This window comes from Saccopteryx bilineata, chromosome 9, assembly GCF_036850765.1.
Source record: "Saccopteryx bilineata isolate mSacBil1 chromosome 9, mSacBil1_pri_phased_curated, whole genome shotgun sequence".
Lineage (NCBI taxonomy): Eukaryota > Metazoa > Chordata > Mammalia > Chiroptera > Emballonuridae > Saccopteryx > Saccopteryx bilineata.
The window spans coordinates 22,791,427-22,814,670 of record NC_089498.1 but is presented as its reverse complement, the minus strand read 5'-3'; the positions used below and the strand labels follow the sequence as shown (position 1 = coordinate 22,814,670).

Here is a 23,244-nt window from a genome sequence, read left to right as displayed (position 1 = left end):
GCAGAGGCCACAGAGCCATCCCCAGCACCTGGGCCATCTTTGCTCCAGTGGTGCCTTGGCTGCGGGAGGGGAAGGCGCGGCGGAGGGGTGGAGAAGCAAATGAGTACTTCTCCTGTGTGCCCTGGCCGGGAATCGAACCTGGGTCCTCCGCACGCTAGGCTGACGCTCTACTGCTGAGCCAACCGGCCAGGGCACACGTTGTATTTTTAATAAAGGCAATAGAGAAGTCAGGGCATTAGTTTCTAAACTTTTATTCCACAAAAACTAAAAGAACAGAACAGAAACTAAACTAAAATTCCAGAAACTCATCAGATTTTCATTGGGCTCTAACTCACAAGCCTTATAGACTTGTTTACTTACTCCTTCCTTACTCATTAGGTCGATTTATTAAAAATTGCACATATTGGCCCTGGCCAGTTGGCTCAGTGGTAGAGCGTTGGCCTGGTGTGCAGAAGTCCCAAGTTCGATTCCCGGCCAGGGCACACAGGAGAAGTGCCCATCTGCTTCTCCACCCCTCCCCCTCTCCTTCCTCTCTGTCTCTCTCTTCCCCTCCTGCAGCCGAGGTTCCATTGGAGCAAAGATGGCCCGGGCGCTGGGGATGGCTCCTTGGCCTCTGCCCCAGGCGCTAGAGTGGCTCTGGTCGCAACAGAGCGATGCCCCCTGGTGGGCAGAGCTTTGCCCCTGGTGGGCGTGCCGGGTGGATCCCGGTCGGGCGCATGCGGGAGTCTGTCTGACTGTCTCTCCCTGTTTCCAGCTTCAGAAAAATACAAAAAAAAAAAAAATTGCACATATTAGGCCCTGGCCGGTTGGCTCAGTGGTAGAGCGTTAGCCTGGTGTGCCGTGCGGGGGTCCTGGGTTAGATTTCCGGCCAGAGCACACAGGAGAAGCGCCCATCTGCTTCTCCATCCCTCCCCCTCTCCTTCCTCTCTGTCTCTCTCTTCCCCTCCCACAGCCAAGGCTCCATTGGAGCAAAGTTGGCCTAGGCCCTGGGGATGGCTCTGTGGCCTCTGCCTCAGGCACTAGAATGGCTCTGGTTGAAACAGAACAATGACCCAGATGGGCGGAGCATCGCCCCCTGGTGGGCATGCCGGGTGGATCCCAGTCGGGCGCATGCAGGAGTCTGTCTGACTGCCTCCCCGTTTCCAACTTCAGAAAAAAAAAATTGCACATATTAAGATTGTTTTACTGTTAATGCACCTTATGCCATGTGGCACCTTATGCTATAGAAAATATAAGATCTCTATGACCTTCCTCAGTTCACAGATTCAGCTATAAGAAACTGATGTTATTAACCCAACAGTCAGTTAATTGAACCATGTATAATAGCATAGAGATTGTCACAGAGAGCTGACAGGCTAGACAGAGGGACAGACAACACAAATAACTATATAATTTCAAAATTTGAGAACAACAGATGAGATGCATGTTTTGAACCAAAACTGTGGTAATTCAAAAAAGGAGAGGCTAATAATGGGCTAAATCACAGAAGGTTTTCTGGTTATCGTTTGCTGAGTGGCAAATCAGCCTTAAACTTAACGGTGTAAGAGAACCATTTATTATGCTCATGGATTCTGTAGGTCAGGGGTTTGCAAGGGCCCAGTGGCAATGGCTTGTCTCTCCTCCACAGTGGTAGGAACTGAGCACCGGAACGAACACCTGCACGTGGCTTTTCCACGTAACCTGTGATTCCTTACACTACTGTGGCTGGGGTTTAGGTTGGAGCGCCCTTAGAGACAGCCAGGCAGAAGCTGTATTGCCTTTTATGACAAGCCCCTGAAGTCAAGCCCCTGAAGTCGTCCAGTGTCACTTCCGCCACATTCTATGTAGGGCCAGCCTCACAGGCATGTGACCAGTGCAGTCACACAGGGTCTCATGCTTAGAATAGCCCTCTGCTAGGTTTAACACGCCCTGTCACCATCTTAAAGTCTTCATACTTTAAAAGGGGGCATACTTTATTTCACATGGGGCATGGGAAATGACGGAGACAGTCCTAATTCTCTTCATCCAGGTCATCTCAAAAGCGTGCTCTAAAACAGGTAGAGGCCCTGGCCGGTTGGCTCAGTGGTAGAGCGTCGGCCTGGTGTGCGGAAGTCCCGGGTTCGATTCCCGGCCAGGGCACACAGGAGAGGTGCCCATCTGCTTCTCCACCCCTCCCCCTCTCCTTCCTCTCTGTCTCTCTCTTCCCCTCCCGCAGCCGAGGCTCCATTGGAGCAAAAGATGGCCCGGGCGCTGGGAATGGCTCCTTGGCCTCTGCCCCAGGTGCTAGAGTGGCTCTGGTCATGACAGAGCGACGCCCCGAATGGGCAGAGCATCGCCCCCTGGTGGGTGTGCCCGGTGGATCCCGGTCGGGCGCATGCGGGAGTCTGTCTGACTGACTCCCCATTTCCAGCTTCAGAAAAATACTAAATAAATAAATAAATAAATAAATAAATAAATAAAACGGGTAGAAAGTTTTGTGGGCGGCACTGACGGCTCTGTGGAGGTAGGGAACTGGTCAAGTGGTAGGAGCCCCTCTCTGCTAGGCTGTGTGTTCCCCCAGCATTCCGCTGGCTGGGTCTAGAAGTTAGAAAGCTGGACCTGATACACTAATCCAGGGATGGGCTTTTTGCTGAGCAGCTGGGTTGGAAGGAGGGGCTAGGAGGTTATCAAGGGTTTTGATGAGAAGGCAGTTAAGATGGTTCATCAAGGGATTCAGACTGAGAAGAAATATCTGTTAGAAGGGGAAAAAACAAAAGATTTACGGACCACAGAGACCCAGTGATGTCAAAGAACAGGTGTGAGCGGACCGAAGGCAGCGGCGTGCCAGAGCCAGCTCACGCCAGCTCACGAGAGCCAACTGTTCCATTCTCAGGAATTCTGTGAGCTGGTTGTTAAACCACCGCTCACTTGAAATTAGGCATAGAGAGAGTATTGACACCATGGAAACAAGGGATATTGGGCTTAAGATTTCAGAGATGGGAAGTTCTGTGTGATGATCATGTTCTACACTGCTAGCTAAGGCCGTGGGGCGGCTGAAGAGGACAGGAGGTTGAGTTTCTTGGAATGAAGTGAGGCCCGTGTGTTCATCTTGTAGCCTCAGTGCTGATGATGGCAGGGCTTGGGATGGAAGGAGGTGCCAATGTCTTCAGTGAAATGGAGAGTCTAAGGGGACACTTTATGACATTGTCAAAGCAAACCAAAAATTCAATGAATAAGCCCTGCGACAAAGACTTCTGACTGTCCGCCATCATCTACTCTCTCCCTCACTTTTATAGCATAACCTCTCCCAGAAAAATTTTTAGCTGGGTACATACCTGCACTTCCCAGCTTCCTATGCAGTTACCTATAATCATGTGACTATCTTCTGGCCAACATAATGTGAGCAGAAGCGATGTCTGCAACTTTCGTGTGTGTGTGTGTGTGTGTGTGTGTGAAAGAGTGAGAGAGAGAGAGAGAGACAGGAAGAGAGAGAGATGAGAAGCATCAACTTGCCTGACCAGGCGATGGCATAGTGGATAGAACGTCAAACTGGGATGTGGAGGACCCGGGTTCAAGACCCCGAGCTCGCCAGCTTGAGTGTGGGCTCATCTGGTTTATGCAGAAAGCTCACCAGCTTGGACCCAAGGTCGCTGGCTCGAGCAAGGGGTTACTTGGTCTGCTGAAGGCCTGCGGTCAGGGCACATATGAGAAGGCAATCAATGAACAACTAAGGTGTCGCAACAAAAAACTGATGATTGATGCTTCTCATCTCTCTTCGTTCCTGTCTGTCGTCCCTATCTATCCCTCTCTCTGAATCTGTCTCTGTAAAAAAAATTAAAAAAAATAAACAATGCAAACCAAAATCTATGGGGAAAAGCAGTTCTAAGAGGGAAATTCGTAACATTACAGGAATTTCTCAATAAACAAGAAAAATCTCAGATAAACACTCTAACTTTAAAAAAAAAAAAGAGAGAAGCATCAACTCACAGTTGTGGCACTTTAGTTGTTCATTGATTGCTTCTCATACGTGCCTTGACCGGGGGGCTCCAGCCGAGCCAGTGACCCCATGCTCAAGTCAGCAACCTTGGGATCATGTCATTGACCCCCATGCTCAAGCTAGATGAGCTTCCGCTTAAGCCGGCGATGTCAGGGTCTTGAACCTGGGACCTCAGTGTCCCAGGTCAACACTATCCATTGCACCACCACTAATCAGGCATGATATCTGCAACTTGTGCGTTCTGCTCTTTTTTTTTTATTTTTATTTTTTTATTCATTTTAGAGAGGAGAGGGAGAGAGAGAGAGAGAGAGAGAGAGAGGAGAGACAGAGAGAGAGAAGTGGGGGAGGAGCTGAAAGCATCAACTCCCATATGTGCCTTGACCAGGCAAGCCCAGGGTTTCGAACCGGCGACCTCAGCATTTCCAGGTCGACGCTTTATCCACTGTGCCATCACAGATCAGGCCGTTCTGCTCTTAAAGGAACGAGGTGAGCCACTCCTGATATCCGTTTCTTTCCTTCTGATGGGCTGGAATATAGACACTGCTATAAGGCAAGGGTGACACCTGAAGGGTGGCAGAACAACCTAGGAGCCCAGAGTTGCAAGAACTTCACAGAGTAGAGCCACCAGATCAGCCCGGACTTTTCCAAGAAATAAATACACTTTCTATCATGTTTGTTTAAGATACTGTTATGTTGGGTCTCTGGCCCAACCAATCCATCTTATCACCTAACTAGAACAACCCTCAAATGAACAGGGATGATTCTGAATATGGAAGTTAACAGGACGTTTCTGTGGGGGGCTGAGGAGTAAGCATTCTCCACCTGAGGGAGCATCAAGGGAAATGAAAACTTCAGAGAAGAGGCAGGTTAGACCAGGAGGCAATGCAGTTCAGTTACAAGCTGAAGCCAAAAAAATTTGATGCACGTATTAGGATATTTCTCCTGATGTCAAAAGCACGCAGGAGGTAGTTTGAAGGGACTCCCACTGGCCAAATTTGGGCAATTTTTAAATACCAAAAAAATGAATGAATTATTGAGATAGTAGGGGAAATTTGGATATGAGCTGTATTTTTTTTTTTTTTTTTTGTATTTTTCTGAAGCTGGAAACAGGGAGAGACAGTCAGACTCCCGCATGCGCCCGACCGGGATCCACCCGGCACGCCCACCAGGGGGCGACACTCTGCCCACCAGGGGGCGATGCTCTGCCCCTCCGGGGCGTTGCTTTGCTGCGACCAGAGCCACTCTAGTGCCTGGGGCAGAGGCCAAGGAGCCATCCCCAGCGCCCCGGCCATCTTTGCTCCAATGGAGCCTTGGCTGCGGGAGGGGAAGAGAGAGACAGAGAGGAAGGAGGGGGTGGGGGTGGAGAAGCAAATGGGCGCTTCTCCTGTGTGCCCTGGCCGGGAATCGAACCTGGGTCCCCTGCACGCCAGGCCGATGCTCTACCGCTGAGCCAACCGGCCAGGGCCATGAGCTGTATTTTTTATAATAATATTATATCAGTGCTAAATTTCTGGACTGTGATCCTTGTAGAGTGGTTATTTAGGAGAACATTGTTCTTTTGAAGATGCATGTGGAAGTAATTATATTTAAGGGGACGAGATATGTGTCTGGAACCTAAACTGAAATGTTTCATCGAAAAAAAGTTTACAGCTATAAATATAAATAGAACATGATAACTGGTGTATGAAGGCAAAATGTGTGGCAAAATGATAGTAATTAGTGTATGAAGGTGAAGACACAAAACAAAAACAAATGAAACAAAAAGGTGAGCTGGAATGGGAGGTTATTTATTCAAAAAGAGGGTTCCGGAGGCCCAGAGGGAAGCTCTGAGAAGGCTTTTTCCATTTTACAAACTATCCTGTGTCTGTCTGTTCACCAGGGGTCCTCAGTCGCTATAGCTTCCCAGGTTCAGAACGGGGCTTTGCTCAGACACAAGTATCTGTGGACAGTCCTACAATTGGACCCCATCCTCTCCACCCTGGGAAGAAAGGCTGCTGGAACTCATAGCAACGCTTCTGTGGATGAGGGCTGAGGTCTGGGCGGGTAGGCCTGGTAATCCCACCCGTCTGGGTTTCCTCCTTCCTCACCCCTCACTTTTTAATCCGCTGGCATTTTAGCTCTAAAAGTCAGATTTCCCTGTGGCTCTGCCCAAGGCCTCCATCTTCAGTCTCACTCCCTCCCTCCTCAGGTGAGCCCCTGCACTCCAGCCCCCTCCCCTACCCTCCCTTCTACACACACACTCCAGTCATTCAGATACTCAGTTGCAACTAGACATCTATACTCCGATGATCACAGCCATCTTAACATGTCCAAAATGGGACTCTCCAATTTCCCCCAGACCTGGTTCTCATCAGTACTCCTATCTCGGTAAACGGCACTTCTTAATTCCCCTCACTTACTCACATCCAATTCATCTTGTAAATTCTTCCTCCAGTGGACCTGTCCACTTCCTACCGTCAACTTGGTCACTATCACCCCTCAGCTGGATCACTCCCAGCTAAGTAGCTTCCTAACTCATCTCTTGCCTCTAGCCTGGCCTGCTGAAGTCCATCCTTCTCACAGAAGCCAGAATCGTCTTTTAAAACATAAATTAGAACAAGCACTCTCCTGGCTTGAACTCCTCTTGAGATAAAAATGCAATCTTCACCACGGATATCCTACACCATCTGCCAGCTCCACCTATCAGCCTCATCTCGTCCCTCCTCACCCTGCCCACAGTATCCTTGTTGTCCAGCTCTGCATTATTTGGCTTCTCTCTTTCTGGAACATTCTCTCAGCTATCCCCAAGGCTTCCTCCTTCCCATCCAGAATTCAATTCCATCATCCCCTTCCCAGCACTGTATAAAGAAACCTGTCCTCCCCCTTAAATTTTAGACATTGTTAGCCCTGGCCAGTTGACTCAGTGGTAGAGTGTTGGCCTGGCATGTAGATGTCCTGGGTTTGATTCCCAGTTGGAGCACACAGGAGAAGCGACTATCTGCTTCTCCACCCTCCCTCATGTCTCTTTTCCCTTCCCGCAGCCATGGCTTGACTGGAGCAAGTTGGCCCTGGGCACGGATGGCTCCACCGCCTGCCTCAGGTGCTAAAATAGCTAGAATGCCGAGCGACGAAGCAAGGGCCCCGATGGCCAGAGCATCACCCTGGTAAGGGGCTTGCCAGGTGTATTCCAGTCAGGGTACATGCAGGAGTCTGTCTCTCTGCTTCCCTGCTTCTCACTTAAGGGGAAAAAAATTTTAGGCATTGTCTTCTCTGTTTATTGTCAGTTCTTCCGTGCTCCCCAAACCCACATACCCCCAAGACCAGAAGCACCACACAGGTAGGAATCACCAGTGTATCTTCAGTGCCTGCTAGGCTAGGTGCTCACAGATGTTTGTGGAAAGAATTCATTTACAGATAGCAATTTTCCGTGTTTTTAAATATTCTTGATTACAGCCTGACCAGGTGATGACACAGTGCTTAGAGCCTCGACCTGGGACGCTGAGGACCCGGGTTCAAAACCCTGAAGTCACAGCTCGAGTACAGGCTCACCAGCTTGAGCACGGGGTCACCAGCTTGAGTGCGGGATCATAGACATAACCCCATGGTCACTAGCTTGAGCCCAAAGGTTGTTGGCTTGAGCAAGGGGTCACTGACTCAACTAGAGCCCCTGGGTCAAGGCACCTATGAGAAGCAATATGAACAACTAAGGTGCTGCCCAAGGCCTTCATCTTCAGTCTCACAACCGCTGAGTTGATTGTTCTTATCTGTCTCCTTTCCTGTCTGTCTGTCTCTCTAAGAAATAATAATAATAAAAAGCTGCCAATTCTCCTTGTGATAGCTCCTAAAGGACTGAACTGGGATTGGGTTGCATTCGCAGGGATTTGGGATGGTGTTGGTGCCAACTTGGACTTGGTGAACATGTTAAGGACACTACTCTTTTACAGATTCTTGTTGTATTGGCCAAGAGTTTGCTTAAAGGCTTTAGTCACAGTAAAAATAAATAAATAAATAAATATATATATATACACACACACACACACACACACACACAATATATATATGACGGGATAAAGAAGATGTGGCACATATACACTAGTGTATAGTTCTACTCAGCCATAAGAAATGATGACATGGGATCATCTACAACAAAATGGTGGGATCTTGATAACATTATACGGAGTGAAATCAGTAAATCAGAAAAAAACAAGAACTGCATGATTCCATACATTGGTGGGACATAAAAACTAGACTAAGAGATATGGACAAGAGTGTGGTGGTTGGGGAGGGCGAGGAGGGAGAAGGGGAGGGGGAGGGGGGAGGGGCACAAAGAAAACTAGATAGAAGGTGATGGAGGACAATCTGACTTTGGGTGATGGGTATGCAACATAATTGAATGACAAGATAACCTGGACATGTTTTCTTTGAATATATGTACCCTGATTTATTGATGTCACCCCATTAAAATTAATAAAACTTTATGTATATATTTAAAAACCCTGCCAATTCTGTAGGGTTCGTCATTTTTAAAACATTCGTCAGGGTCTATTGCAATAAATCAATGGGCCTCAAGCCCCCCCTACAGCACTGTGTTCTAAAGATAGCAGGAGAGGGAAGGAAAGAGAAGGGTACAGGGAGGGATGGGTGACTGGGTGGGTGGCTCAGTGGATGGATACACTCTGGGAAAGTAAATCGCCAACGTACTGAGATAGTGAGAGCTCGCTTCCCTACGCCGCTCACCTTGAGGGGCCACGGAGGGGCCACTTCAGGGCAGACGGCCGCGGAGGGTAGCGGTCGTTGGCTTCCTCGGGTGTACAGCTGGAAAGTCTCGCACGCCTCCGGCCGGCGTGCGCGCAGGTGAACGCCCCCAAGTCCCAGCGTGGCCAGTGCGTGTCCGCGCAGGTGAGCGTCCCGCCCCGCCCGCCCCGCCGCGCTCCGCCCCTGGGCTTGGCCACCTGCCGGCGAAACTTGTGCTGATTCTTGCCCTCGGGTGGTTCTGGGGCGGGGACTCGGAGTCGGGCCATGGAGGAAACATCGGGGACTCGCGAGTCCCGTACACGGCCGAGAGAGCGGGACCCAGACCGGCACCCCCGTCCGGACCGAGACCGCCACCCACGTCCGGACCAAGACCGCCACTCTGAGCGACAGCGGGACCGAGCAGGGGACCGGCGCAGGGAGAGAAACGGGGGCGAGCGGAGGGACAGGGACGGGGACCGGGACAGGAGGCGGGACCGAGACCCCCGCCAGGACAGACACAAGGTCGGGGACCGTGGCCCTGGTGAACAAAGAGTTTGGGAAAAACCCCGCCAGAGCCGGACGCCGGAGGGACCCTGGCGGCCCACCTGGGACGCAGCCCCGCCCCCTTGGCCCGCGCCTTGGGAAACCCCGGAGTCACCGCACCGCAGGAAGGAGGGCACCGGGCGGCGCGGACCAGAGAGGTGAGATGGGGCTTAGCAGGGCCTTGCGACCTCGGCGCCGGGGACCCAGGCCAGTGTGCGCCGCTCTGGGATCCTCGGGCCACTTGTAAGAAGCGGGTTTAAAGGGAGACAGTGCCATTGCTTTGCGCACTTTGAGGTGACTTGGGAGCCAAGGAAAAATCTTATGTGCCCCCACTTCTTGACCCGAACCCGATTAATAAAGCAGAAACCACCCATGTTAGCAGTGGCAGAGCCTGGGGACCAGGTAAGGTGAGAGAGAGGACTTCAGGACAGGAAAGGGGAGGGGTGGGAAGATTAGGTAGCTGGGGTTTAACCTGAAGCTACTCCCCGACCCCCCCCCCCCACACACACACACACACACGTGGTTACAGGACTGCTCTTTAAGGTTTCAGAACCTTTTCCTGTGTTCCTACCTCAAAGTCCCCTTTTTGGAGGCCAGGGCCTAATAAAGTCAGCCCCATGTTGGGTTAATAGTTTAATGTGCAACCCCTTCCAGGACCGAGTGTATTTCAAAAACAGCAGGAAGAAGCCGCACTTGTAACAAAAAAACTAAACCTACCAGAAAAAAACTGCCCGTTGAAGGGCAGAGATTTTCCCCCTTTCATCAGTGAGGTCTTTCTGGGCACCTTCGTTCCTATCCCATGATTGTTTCAGACCTCCCCGCCCTCTGTCTGAGCAGACTGCCATCCCTGCCTGGTGAACAGAGTTGATGGCATTGTGGTGATGATATGGGAAAGGGTAAGGATGGAAGGGAGGACAAGAGGTGTTCCTAGAGCCCACCAAACATCCCATCAACTCCACAAATATTACTGAGTGCCCAGATTGTATGTCAGTCTATTAAGGAGACAGACAGGATCCGGAGTGATGACTTCCTTCTAGATTTTTGTGTGTGTGTGTGTTTTTGTTTGTTTGTTTGTTTACAGGGACAGAGAGTCAGAGAGAGGGATAGACAAGACAGGAACGGAGAGAGATGAGAAGCATCAATCATCAGTTTTTCGTTGGGACTCCTTAGTTGTTCATTGATTGCTTTCTCATATGTGCCTTGACCGCGGGCCTTCAGCAGACCAAGTAACCCCTTGCTCGAGCCAGTGACCTTGGGTCTAAGCTGGTGAGCTTTTTTTTTTTTTTTTGCTCAAGCCAGATGAGCCTGCGCTCAAGCTGGCGACCTCGGGGTCTTAAACCTGGGTCCTCCGCATTCCAGTCCGACGCTCTATCCACTGCGCCACCACCTGGTCAGGCTCCTTCTAGTTTTTGACACCTGCCATCTTTAAGGGGTCAGGCTCCTCTCTGCTGTGGGATTTGTGGGTTTAAGCCCAGTCTCTCTCCCTGTTGTGTCCACACAGCGGGAAAGCTACTATCCTGAGTTTATATTACATTATCTAAAACCAACTAGCCAAACTATGACAGAAGGTGTGCCCAAATAGAGTCATAGGGACTAGCTGTTGTTTCCCTGATAAGTCACATTGCATTACAACTGTGTGACCTGGGAAAATACAGAGCTACATTTTAGCTTACCTTTGAAGTCAGTTTCTCATCCCCAGCCTGGACATCAGAGTCCTGTGAAGGCGAACTAGTTGAAGTGGCCTGGTCCGTGCTGAACTGAGCAGCTCACTAAGGCTGTTCCCATCTACCTGGTAGGATGGCGCCTCTGGCTGACAAACAGCATTGAAGGCGGTGCTTAGAATTACAGGGATAAGTAATGGGGGTAATTGGCAGCGTTGGGCCAAGTTTTTGGATGCCCTCTGGGGTCACTAAAACAGAGAATTCCCTGGAGGATGAAATACTATGCAAATTTTATTTCTGTTCTGCACATTGTTTGATGTCTGGACAGCATGAGGTGTCCAGAGTTCTAATACTGAACAAACTATTGAAATTGAGGCTCCCTAATGCTCATGGATGTTTTTAGTTATAGTGAACCCACTTCCGGGAGATATCTGCCCTCCAACCCCAGGCCCAGACGAGAGGAAGTGGAATACTACCAGTCAGAGGCCGAAGGACTCCTGGAATGCCACAAATGCAGATACTTGTGCACTGGGAGAGGTGAGCCATTTTGGAGGCCGTCTGGCCATGTATGGTTGCTGGTGGTTCTGGAAGGGGTCTGAAATGGTCAAGCAAAAATTCAGGCAGATTTGGATTCCAGGCATTTTCATTTCCATGCCTGTATAAGGGTCTCGTTTTCTAAACAAAGATAGAAATGTCTAAAAGGTGTTAGATTTCCCACGCTTTTCCTCAAAGATTCCCTGATGTCTGGTGAGGCAGGCAGCCATGTTTGCATAAGTTCCAGGTGGACTTCGGGGGTCTACATGGTAGAGTCAACTACGAATTAGAGGTGGAAGTCAGCTGGAGGGAGCAGCTAGGTTGCGGTTCACAACAAGAGATGTAACGCCGGAACATTCCATCGTGGCTTCTAAACTTTGTTGGCCGAGACCCTCAGTGAGAAATGTATTCTACATTCAGACCAAGTTCACACACATATACACAAATATGTCGTGAAACGGTGCTTACCCTATTACATATCTGGTACGTGGATGATTTCTATTCTATTCTGTTTCATTAAAAACAAACCAAAACCAAAAAAAAAAAAAAAAAAGACAAACAAAAAACCCCCCTACACTTATTAGCACCCAGCGTTTGAAAACACTTAACTGATGTCATGTGCTAGCTCCAAATGTGGGTTTCCAGAGTCCCCATGCTTGCACCAGTCCCAGCCTTGCCAGCAATGAAGAAAATCTGGTTTGTCAGGGTGAGCCCTTCTGACTCACGTGATTGGGTGAGAAATGTTTCTAGGCTGCATATGAGTAAGGGCGGAAATTTCTCAGCCTAAGGGAGAGAAATCATGGAACTTAAACTTGAAAATGTGTCTTAGGGTGATTACAATGATACGCAGGATTACAGGATTACGTGGAACTTGCATTGCAGAGCTCTAGGCAACCCTGGTACAAGAACCCTCACTTTAGTTCACATAGGTTGGCACTACTTCATTGCTTTTAATTCTCAACAACTCCTGAAGCCCAGAGAGATACAGTAAGTCACCCCAAGTCACACAGCGGTTAAGTGAAAGGGCTGGAATTGAAACTCAAAGCCTGACTCTTAAGGCCGGAAATGGTCTGCTTGCTGGACCTTTCTTCTTTTCTTGATGTCAGTGATAGGAATAAGCCAGGCTGGTGAACAGGTTTCTCTATAAAGGTATGTTTTCCTCTGTGGTTGGTTTACCAGGAGGAGAAGGCAGAGCTTAAGGCTCCCAACCAAAACACACCTTGATTCACCTTTGACTGCTTCTGTCTGTTTGGCTTTGGGCCTAGAGGTTGGGTTTCTGAGTCAAGACAGTGAAAGGATGGTTCAGCAGCCAGCGGCTAACAAATGAGGGCTTGTGGAGATAGATCTCTGCACGCGCGGAGACCCAGATAAGTACACAGTGTGGTGTTGTGCTGAAGCAGCAGCCCTTAAACACCAGGAACTTGCCTCAAGCAGGAAATGCATGCCTGGGTAAAGGTCACCCGTCTTAGCATACATCTTTTATGATTTCTTTTCCTCACCCATGAAATCGAGTCTGTCTCCAGCTTCCGGGGGAGGGGAGGGGAGGTCAGGAAGGTTGGGCTACGAGTCACCCTAACTTAGGACGTTCAGTGGAACACAGGGAACACCGATGGGAAGAGAGAGGCCCCCAATCCACTTTTAGGGCAGAGACTAAAACCTTCAGGTGCTGAGGATAAAGATGAGCTGAAAAGGAAGTACAAGTGTCATGTGCGGCTGTCAGATCACCCGGAATCCTGTCTGTGTGTAGGTTGTGCTCATTCAGTATTTGGAGGGGCCAGTGAGGAATTCCTGTTCCCTGGGAAGAAAGCACATTTCCTGCGGCGCTCCTGGCTCCCGCAGTTCCGTCTGGAGCAGCGGCTCCTTTCCCTTTCGTTACTCCTGCTCCCTCTCCCTTGAGACTCTTGGTGCTCTAGTCACCGTGGAGAAGATTGCCGGAGAGCTGGGCCAGTGTAGCAAGGAAGTTGCGGGGGAAAGAAAAGAAAATTAAAGAAAAAACAACAACCATGATGACGTTTACATTCAATTTATAGCCTTATTTGGCAAAGGATCTTTAAAGGTTTAATTTTATTTTCTCCAAAAAGGTTGTAATCTCTAGAGTCAGTGGTGCTTGTCTCTCACTCAGAGCCTGGAGACTTGGTTGTTGAGATGCCTTCCCACAGCCGGTGGTACTGACTTGTGATCACGCTGGAAAGATTCAGGGACAGTGTGCTCCCCCTCCCTCCAGTTAATATCCTCAGTCTCCCCTTTTAGGTATTTATTTAATACCCTAACCAGGTACTTCTCTGGACTGAACTAATGCCAAGATTTCAAACCACATTTTTGACTTGAAGATGTTAGCTCATGAACAGATCTGAAAGATTTAGCCCAGGTCAGAGGAAAGAAGCCACTGCTTCTTAGGAGAGAGGGAAGGGCTATCAGAGAGCCAGGCTCCTTCGAGGGGTCAAGAAGTCCCAGCGAGCCTCTGAGCCTTTATTTTGAAAAACGGATACCCTTGGACATCCCTCCCAGCCCCGGTGACTCTTTTTTGGTTTTATTAAAAGTAGATCTAGGCCCTGGCCGGTTGGCTCAGTGGTAGAGCGTCGGCCTGGCGTGCGGGGGGACCCGGGTTCGATTCCCAGCCAGGGCACATAGGAGAAGCGCCCATTTGCTTCTCCACCCCCACCCCCTCTTTCCTCTCTGTCTCTCTCTTCCCCTCCCGCAGCCAAGGCTCCATTGGAGCAAAGATGGCCCGGGCGCTGGGGATGGCTCCTTGGCCTCTGCCCCAGGCGCTAGAGTGGCTCTGGTCGCGGCAGAGTGACGCCCCGGAGGGGCAGAGCATCGCCCCCTGGTGGGCAGAGCTTCGCCCCTGGTGGGCGTGCCGGGTGGATCCCGGTCGGGCGCATGCGGGAGTCTGACTGTCTCTCCCCGTTTCCAGCTTCAGAAAAAAAAAGTAGATTTAAGGGCTGTGGGAGCTCTAGTCCTCCCCACACTCCATTAAGAAATACATATATAGCCTATATTTGTTTCCATTAGAAAAACATTGGGAAAAGGCTAAATGTCCTTCTTCAGTGAAAAAAAAAGATAAGTTATATAAATAATAGAGTAGGACCTTATTCTTATTTAAACAAGCAAATGAACAACAGCAAAAATTATGCACATACAGCAGGAAAGTCCAGAAGAAAAAGCTGTGTTTCTTTTACTATTGCTTGGAATTTAGATAATTTTTACATTATATATTTGTTTTATCTACATTTTTTTTGTAAGTGTAGATTACTTTTATAATTAAAGAAAACAATCATGAAAAAAAAAAAAAAACAATCATGCAATTTGCATTTTAGGGGAAAATTGTAGAGGGTAGAGATACTATTTGAGAGTTCATCATCTCAGTTAGAGAACGTTCAGGGGTCTCCAAACTTTTTACACAGGGGGCCAGTTCACTGTCCCTCAGACCATTGGAGGGCTGCCAAATACAGTGGTCCTCTCACTGACCACCAATGAAAGAGGTGCCCCTTCCAGAAGTGCAGTGGGGGCTGGATAAATGGCCTCAGGGGGCCGCATTGTGGCCCGCGGGCCGTAGTTTGGGGACGCCTGGTAGACGGAACACACCTTCAGGTATAGACCAGATGGACCCCGGGCCCAGAATCCGGTTCTCTACTAGGGAGATGCTGACAGCCTGCCCTCCGCGTCAGCTGACCCACCCAAACCCTTCCAGCAGGAACAGTGCCCACCTCAGAAGCACCCCAGCTTTCTATTATGCGGAGAAAAGGAAGCCACACGCTCAAGAGTACATAACTATAAATTCCATTCACCTGAAATTCTAGGAAAGGCCGACCTGTTCCTAATGGCAGAAAGCACGTCAGCGGCTGCCTGAGGAGGAAGGCGAGGGATTGACTGCAAAGGTCAGATTTCTAGGGAGCTTTCTGGCAGGTGAAATGGTCTGCGTCTTGATGATGATTATGCGATTGATTACATGCCAGAACTCAAGCTGTATGCTCAAAGTGGGTCATGCTGTTGAGTATGAGTTACATCTCAATAGAGCTGATTTTAAGGTAAGCAGCTAGCTTTGGTGGAAGACTTGGAGTCCTTTCCTTGTCCAAAATAAAGAAGCCAGGGGCCCTGAAAGAATCCAGCTCAGGGAAAATACCATGGCCCAGATGTGCTCCTTAGGAAAACAAAGTTACAGTTTAAACATACGGAGTTAAAGTCTAAGTAACAGTAAAACCAATTATGTTTCTTTAATTCAGTAAGCCTGATGGGTTTAATTAACTTGATCGCTCCTGTTTTTTTTTTTTTTTTTTAATTTTTTTTTTTTTTACAGAGGCAGAGATAGACAGGGACAGACAGACAGAAACGGAGAGAGATGAGAAGCATCAATCATTCATTTTTCGTTGTGCATTGCGACTTCTTAGTTGTTCATTGATTGCTTTCTCATATGTGCCTTGACCGCGGGCCTTCAGCAGACTGAGTAACCCCCCTTGCTGGAGCCAGCGACTTTGGGTCCAAGCTGGTGAGCTTTTTTGCTCAAGCCAGATGAGCCCGCGCTCAAGCTGGCGACCTCGGGGTCTCGAACCCAGGTCCTTCCGCATCCCAGTCCGATGCTCTATCCACTGCGCCACCACCTGGTCAGGCGATCGCTCCTGTTTTTAACGCATGTGAACCACAGGTAACATTTTGATGCATGTCTTCCACACTTTTTTCTAACTTCATTATATTAAGTTATGCATTATAAGTTCCTTCAAAGTTGGAGATGTTGCCTCTTTCAAAGTGAAGAGAGCCACAAACCAAATCTAAAGAGGAGATAACACTTCTTTAGACTTTCTGGCTGGGAAGGGCTGGGGCAGAGAAAGTTCGTGCCTTCCAGATAGGATGCCTTTCTTTCTGCTCGCTGGCCTACTTTCTCCCACCGTCACCTGCGCCCCACATGGGGCAGGCTGCTTTGCTCCTTTTGAGAGTGACTCTTTTCAGTCCAAAGTATGTCTCACATCATTTCTGGAGAGCACAGCTTCCTGCCGCCATTCAATGCAGCTTTGGCTGCCTGGCCTTCTAAGGGGACAGAATAAAGAGCCAGCTGTGGTTTGAGCTGCCACAGTGTCGCCTCAAGGTGGACATCTCCGACTGCAAAACCGTGTCTCAAAAAACGGTAACGCACCCTTTTTTTGCAGCCTGCTGCCAAATGCTGATGGTTCTGCTGAACTTGCTGATCCTGGCCTGCAGCTCCGTGTCTTACAATTCCACAGGGGGCTACACGGGCATCACCAGCCTGGGGGGCATTTACTATTACCAGTTTGGAGGGGCTTACAGTGGTTTCAGTGGTGCTGATGGGGAGAAAGCGCAGCAGCTGGACGTCCAGTTCTACCAGCTAAAGCTGCCCACAGTCACGGCCGCAATGGCCTGCAGTGGAGCCCTCATGGCCTACAGCTGCCTCCTCGTCGCTGTGGGTGTCCTGCGGGTGCCGTGGCATTGCCCCCTGTGGCTGCTGCTGGAAGGCGTGCTAGACGTGCTCATCGCCGGGGCGTACGTGCCAGCTCTGTACTTTTACTTCCACTCGCTCGCGGCCGCTTACGCCTCACCAGTGTGTAAGGAGAGGGAGGCGCTGTACCAGAGCAAAGGCTACCGCGGCTTCGGCTGTGCCCTCCATGGCGGAGACATAGGAGCTGGCATCTTTGCTGCCCTGGGCATTGGGGTCTTTGCCCTGGGGGCCGTGCTGTCCATCAAGGGTTATCGAAAGATCAGAAAGCTCAAAGAGAAGCCTGCAGAAATGTTAGCATTTTAAAAAGGCTTTTTAAAACATTCCGCCAAATGTAAGTGACATAAATGACTCTCAGTCATGTCTTTCTTGGAATATGTTGTGGAACTTGTCACAGCTTGAAAAGTAACAGGCCAGCTTTGGTATCCAGCTACGGGTGACAAGGACCGTCATTCTGAGCTGTAATAACCCTGCTTCTGGAGTCCTCTGCTGGTGAGGGACTAACCAAAATTATATCCTATTTAAAACAAAAACTGGAGCCCAGGACCCACAAGGAAAAGGCATGTGCTGCAGCAAAGTGCACTTCTTGATTAAATAAAGGGAGATAACCCAAGTGTACTCAGAGAACCTTCTCTTCAAAATTCATGAAAAGCCCCGTGGACATGAGACTTTTCAGCCTGAACTTTTCTAAGCACAGCTGTCTTAAGCAGATTAGCCCCGAATTTGTTCCATGTTGAACTCTGTGGCCTTTCACTTCCTTGATGCACTGGATGGAGGGGGTGAGGATGCTGGAGTACTATTCCTGTAAAATTTAAGTTGGAGGTAGACGTGGGCTGAGGAAACAGGAATCAAATTAATTTGTTGGGTTGCAAAGAAGCTATTCTAACAAGCCCCCTACCACTGCCTTGAAAGCTCAATAAGTGTTTTGTACCTCTTATAAATGTACCATTGTACGAAGACTAAAACCCGACATCTGGAATTCAGGATCCATGCAGAATAAAAGAATGTGAACTCTTTCCCAACAGAAGAATGTTACTTTGGGCCAGACAACTTCATGGGTTCTCACTACATGTTAAATTATGACTTAAAGTGCATTACAATATATTCTTGGTCCAAGTGAATATGTTCTTTATGTGAATCTAATAAAGATCCAAAGAAAATTTTACTTTAGAGGTGACGGTTCTCTTTACAATAGGTTTATAATATTATTCTCTTAAATACAGGCAACATCACATTTGAAAGGTGAGTTCCATTGGGGTTTAGGAAAGGGTGTGTGTGTGTGTGTGTGTGTGTGTATACACATGTATGTTCTTGTATATAATTTTAAAATTTCTTAAAGAATACATAAGAAAGCATTAATAGTATTTGCTTCTGAAGAAAAGGAGATTAAAAAGTTTTCATTTAATGCATGGTTTGACTGCCCATGTATTTTATTTTAGGTAAATAAAAAATTTTGACCTGTTCTCCTCACTTCTTCCACATTTCCAGTGCAGAGGCAGAAGTAGATGTATAATTAAGCAGAGTATTACATGGTCAGCCACAAAAGCAGCCCCACGGGGAAAGACATTCTTTACAACAAAACTCTCACGTCTCTATCAGAGTCTCCACGTCCCTCCGTAGAGCCCTCAGCTGTCTTTCCAGTGACTTGTTCTCTCTCACCAAAGAGATAAACCGCTAGCTCTGGTCAGCCTATTTTATTTCTTTTATCCTGATGTCTGTGACTCTTTCTGCACTAACAGCCTCTTGGCAATACCTGAGCCTGTTTGGTACTGACAGCTAAGCAAGGTCAGTCTGGCCGGTGCTGTGGCAATCTTCAGTGGCCATATTCCTTCAATAGACCCAGTATCACGAGACCCAGCAACAGGCCATTCTTCCTTTCAATTGTTGCAGTCAGTGGGTTGGTTGACAAGATCTAGATTTATTCTATTTCAGCATATATTTGCTGTTTGGATTATGACTCCACTTTTAACAGAATCTGACCCAGAAGGAAACGTTCAGGTTTCCACATCTTGTAGTCGGACAGTATTACCTTTTTTCTCCACAGGGGGGTGAGATATTAACATGTATACAGAAGGAAAACCAAGGCAGAAAAAGGTGTCGGGATTGGAGGGACTCATTCCCTATGAATTGGAATGATGTCTGGGTCAATTTACTTGCTCTGCTGTAGGGAGAACATGGCCAGTAGCTTCAGTGCCTGGGCGGAGAGTGGGCAGTTCCGATCTGATGTTATTTTCAGATTTATATTAGAGGAATGTAGCTTCTCAACTGTCAGAGCCCTTGACTACTGTGTCCTGTGGATCTCCTAGGAATTCGTGTGGGCCCAGAGGGAGACAGGATCAGCAAGCCCAGTAGCTGCTCCCTAAGTACATTATTTAGAGATACCGGTCTTTTACCCACCCAGTTCATAACTATGGTATTCCTAGAGTACTAGAAGGTTTTCCTGATTTCTGAGAAGCCACGCTTTTCGCAAATTTTGTCCTATTAAATCTCTCACGAAGCCCCTTCCATTTTATAAACGTTACTGAGTAGCACTACCACCCACTTTTATAACATTCTGTGATTTTTTTCCAAGTATTTCATGTGCTTGTTTTCATTTGGGCTTTGCCACAGCCCTGTGGGATAAGACAGGCGAGCGTTGTTTTCATTCGTGAGATGAAGTGTCTGAGGCTTAGAGACAGTGAGTGACTTGGGTCAAGGTCACAGGCAGTAAAGAGTAGGATGTGAATCTGGAGTTCCCACTCTAGGTTAATACGCTTTTCTCTTAGTTCCATCTCTGAACCCTGAGACGATGGCGGGAGAACTTCTCGCAGAAGTATGCCTTGAAGAGCCGGGGGCCTGTCAGTTCCAAATGAGAGCTGACCTTGGACAAGAAGACATTCATCTCCTTTCACCTGTTGACTCACGCTGCCCCATGACACTTGTTGGTTCTTTAAACTTGTAAGAAGCCCCCAAGGAGACAGGCTACGTGTCCATCAGTAGGATCCTGAATAGACTGGTCCATCCACACAATGGAGTTGGAGGCCGCACAAGAAAAAATGTTGACACTGTAGGCGCTGGTCTGAAAAACATTACTAGGAAAAGTAAATAAAGAAAGCAGGGTGCGGCCTGACCTGTGGTGGCGCAGTGGATAAAGCGTCGACCTGGAAATGCTGAGGTCGCCGGTTCAAAACCCTGGGCTTGCCTGGTCAAAGCACATATGGGAGTTGATGCTTCCAGCTCCTCCCCCCTTCTCTCTCTCTCTGTCTCTCTCTCCTCTCTCTCCCTCTCTGTCTCTCTCCTCTCTAAAAATGAATAAATAAAAAAATAATAAAAAAATTAGAAAGCAGGGTGCAGAATAGTATATGTAGTTTGCCTCCTTATGAAAAAAACAGGGAAAGGGGGGATGAAAGGCAGATTTGAGTGTGCTTTTATATGCCTAAGGGAACTGGGTAAGTTATATTAGAAAATTAGGAAAGTTGCTGAGGGTAGAGAATAGGGTGGACAGGGACATAGTTTTCCTGATTTATACCTTTTTATATTATTTAAAAATTTTAAATGTGAAATAATAGATTCATAAAACATTACAAAAAAAATACAGCAATCCTATGTATCCTAAAACCCCATTTTCTCCAATAGTAACATCTTATAAAACTATAGTATCACAACCAGGAAATTGACAATCTCCAAAGCTTCGCTGTCACTAGTTTTACACGCGCTCATGCCTGTGTGTGTGGTTCCCATGCAGTTTCGTGTGACCACCATCATAATCAAGTATAGAATGTCCCACCACCAGGCGTTCCTGTGCTCCCGTTCCCCTCGGCCTCCCCCACTCCCACTCACCCCCAGCTCCCAACCACCACAGGTCTGTTCTTCTCCACCTCTGTCATTTGGTCACTTTGAGACTTACATAAATGCAATCATACAGCATGTAACCTTTGAGACTGGTTGGTTTGTTTTTTCCCCTACTCATCATAATTACCTTGAGACCCATCCAAGCTGTTGCCTGTATGAACAGATGGTTTCTTTTTATTGCTGAGTAAACTATTCCTTGCTGTGGATGCACCAGATTGTTGAACCATTCGCCCAACAAAGGGCATTTGTGTTGTTTCTGATATTTGGCTATTATAAATAAAGCTACTATGGACATTCCTATACATGCATTTGTGTAGACCTGAGTTCTCATTTCTTTAAGAACTCAGGAGCACAATGGCAGGGTCACATGGTAAGTGTATGTTTGTTTTGTTTTTATGCCAAAAACTTTTCCTTAGTGACGTTTTGATTTTTCAGATGTATAACTATTGAAAAGCAAACCAAGGATGCTAATGTTGAATCTGACTGTGTCCTTAAAATCAGGTCTCCAGTATTTCTCGAGTCTGCTGGAGCGTTTTCCCGGTGAGTGCTGTTAGTGTTAAACCCCCAATCTCTCTCCTCCTAGGTGTGGTACAGATAGTGGAGGTGATTCTGAATGGGATGGTTCTCATGTGTATCGTGGCCTCCTACTTTGTCCTGGCTGGATTCAGTGCCAGCTTTACCAGTGGCGGCGGCTTTGGGAACAACTATTACTCACCATTCGAGGGCACCGAGCTGGAGCAGGTTCGGCAGCTGGACCAGCAGTACACAGTCCTCCGGGCACCCCTGATATACGGCGGCGTGGCTGTTTCCCTGGGGCTCGGTGTCCTCACTATGGGTGTCTTACTCCAAGGAGCCAAGAGTCTAACCAAACTGCCAAGGAAGTGGCTTCTCCTGGAGGCCACCTTCAGCCTCCTGGCAGCAGTGGGATATTGCATAGGCATTGGCATTTACCTCCACGTAGCCTTGCGCATCAATGCCACAGACACTTGCAAAGCGAGAGAGCGGCTCTATGCTCGCAAAGGTCTCACCTGGATGAACTGCCAGCTGACAGGCACCGATGGAGCAGCCGCCACCTTTGCTTGTCTTCTGGTGATAATGTATGGAGTCAGCGTGGTGCTGGCCCTGCGGAGCTACCGAGAACAGAAGCACTTGAAAGACAGCCGAGAAGAGCACAGAAATTCCAGCGGGGCACCGGAGTATCTGTGGTCCGGGACACTCTGAGATCTCCTGGAACCTAAACATCAGCCCTCTCCCTTATTTCTCTCAGAAAGATGGGTCCTGTAAAATCACATTTGACACTGGTCTTTTCACATACTTGGTTTTATCAGTGCTTTCTTGGTACCAATGCAAAGTGAGATGGTCATCTCATTTGTCTATCACCGTGGTGTCTAGCTCAAAGCTTGAAGACAAAAAGATCTCCACCTTTGCTACAAAGTGCATCAGAAGTTTGGGTATGCCCTATGGCACTGGCTCTCTTACCAAAGGTAAGGTTATGATGGCAGTGGCTGAGTAGCCAGAGGAACTCTGAAAGTTGAGAACTACACACACATCAGGTGGAGCAGGCCCAGCATTATAATAGAAGTAGCTCCCCTGTCTTAACTCTTCAGAGTCACCAAAGGAATCATGCCATTTGCCCTCCTATTGGTACTAGGGAAATCATTTTAAAGCAGTGTGTGAACTCTAAGTGAGTAATTATATTCTGATCCTCGCCTGGAGGGAAACTGTTCTGCCCGTAGGGCAGTGTACCCGGACTGCCTGGGTCTCAAGGAGCTGCCTTCCATGCGAGACGGGGGGCCGGATTTCTCCTACCTGCTTGTTCCTCCTCAGGATTCCTGAATTAGAGCTGAGAGAAAAACTTTCTTTACTGATTTAGAGAGCGAGAGAAACATCGATTGGTTGTTCCACGTATTTATTCATTCCTTGGTTGATTCCTGTATGTGCGCTGGCTGGCATCAAACCCACAACCTTGGTGTACCGGAAAGAGGCTTGAACCAACTGAGCTGCCTGGCCAGGGTCTGGGTTTTTTGCCAGCATTTCAAGTTACTTTTTTGTTGCAAGTGATTCATTCAACTGGAATTTAACTTTCCTGAAATATTTTTTTTTTAATATGAGGCTCCCAAGTCCTAGCCAGATAGCTCTGTTGGTCAGAGCATCATCCTGAAGCTCAGAGGTTGCTGGTTCAATCCCCAGTCAGGGTGTATACCGGAACAGCTCGATGTTCCTGTCTCGCTCGCTCTCTTTCCTCTCTCACTAAAATCAGTAAGTAAAAATAAAATTTTAAATGAGGCTCCCAAATAGTGAGAAATTAAAATCATCAACTTCTTAAATGTGTTATTCAACTATTCCCAAGATAAAGCAGTTAATTTTACTAGACTAAAGGCTTATAGGAGACTTCATTGCTGCATTCCCCAACAGGACTTGATAGAGGAGACCTTTAAAGGCAGATTGTAACCTCTCATGACCCTGAATTGTTTCGTAATGTAACAGATCGTGAACACCAAATCTTAAAAATAAAGTTCAATAAATTTAAAGTTTTATAACTGTTCTTATAATTTACAACT

General features: G+C 48.0%; 1 protein-coding gene and 1 non-coding gene across 3 annotated transcripts; both read left to right on the top strand.

Annotated features, from left to right (window-relative positions):
* Positions 1–2,042: 2,042 nt before the first annotated feature.
* On the top strand, positions 2,043–2,118 carry TRNAT-GGU (transfer RNA threonine (anticodon GGU)). The gene has a single exon. It is a non-coding gene; the product is annotated as a tRNA-Thr (tRNA).
* Positions 2,119–8,921: 6,803 nt separating this feature from the next.
* On the top strand, positions 8,922–23,230 carry MARVELD3 (MARVEL domain containing 3). 2 transcript variants are annotated; one of them, XM_066243358.1, is made up of 3 exons: positions 8,922–9,369; positions 11,276–11,409; positions 21,267–23,230. In XM_066243358.1, exons 1-3 carry the CDS (start codon positions 8,954–8,956, stop codon positions 21,902–21,904), a joined length of 1,188 nt encoding a protein of 395 aa, XP_066099455.1. In that variant the 5' UTR covers positions 8,922–8,953; the 3' UTR covers positions 21,905–23,230. The 2 variants fall into 2 exon arrangements, with proteins under 2 accessions (XP_066099455.1, XP_066099456.1); XM_066243359.1 differs by lacking the exon at positions 21,267–23,230 and adding an exon at positions 16,548–18,266.
* The last annotated feature ends 14 nt before the right edge of the window (positions 23,231–23,244 follow it).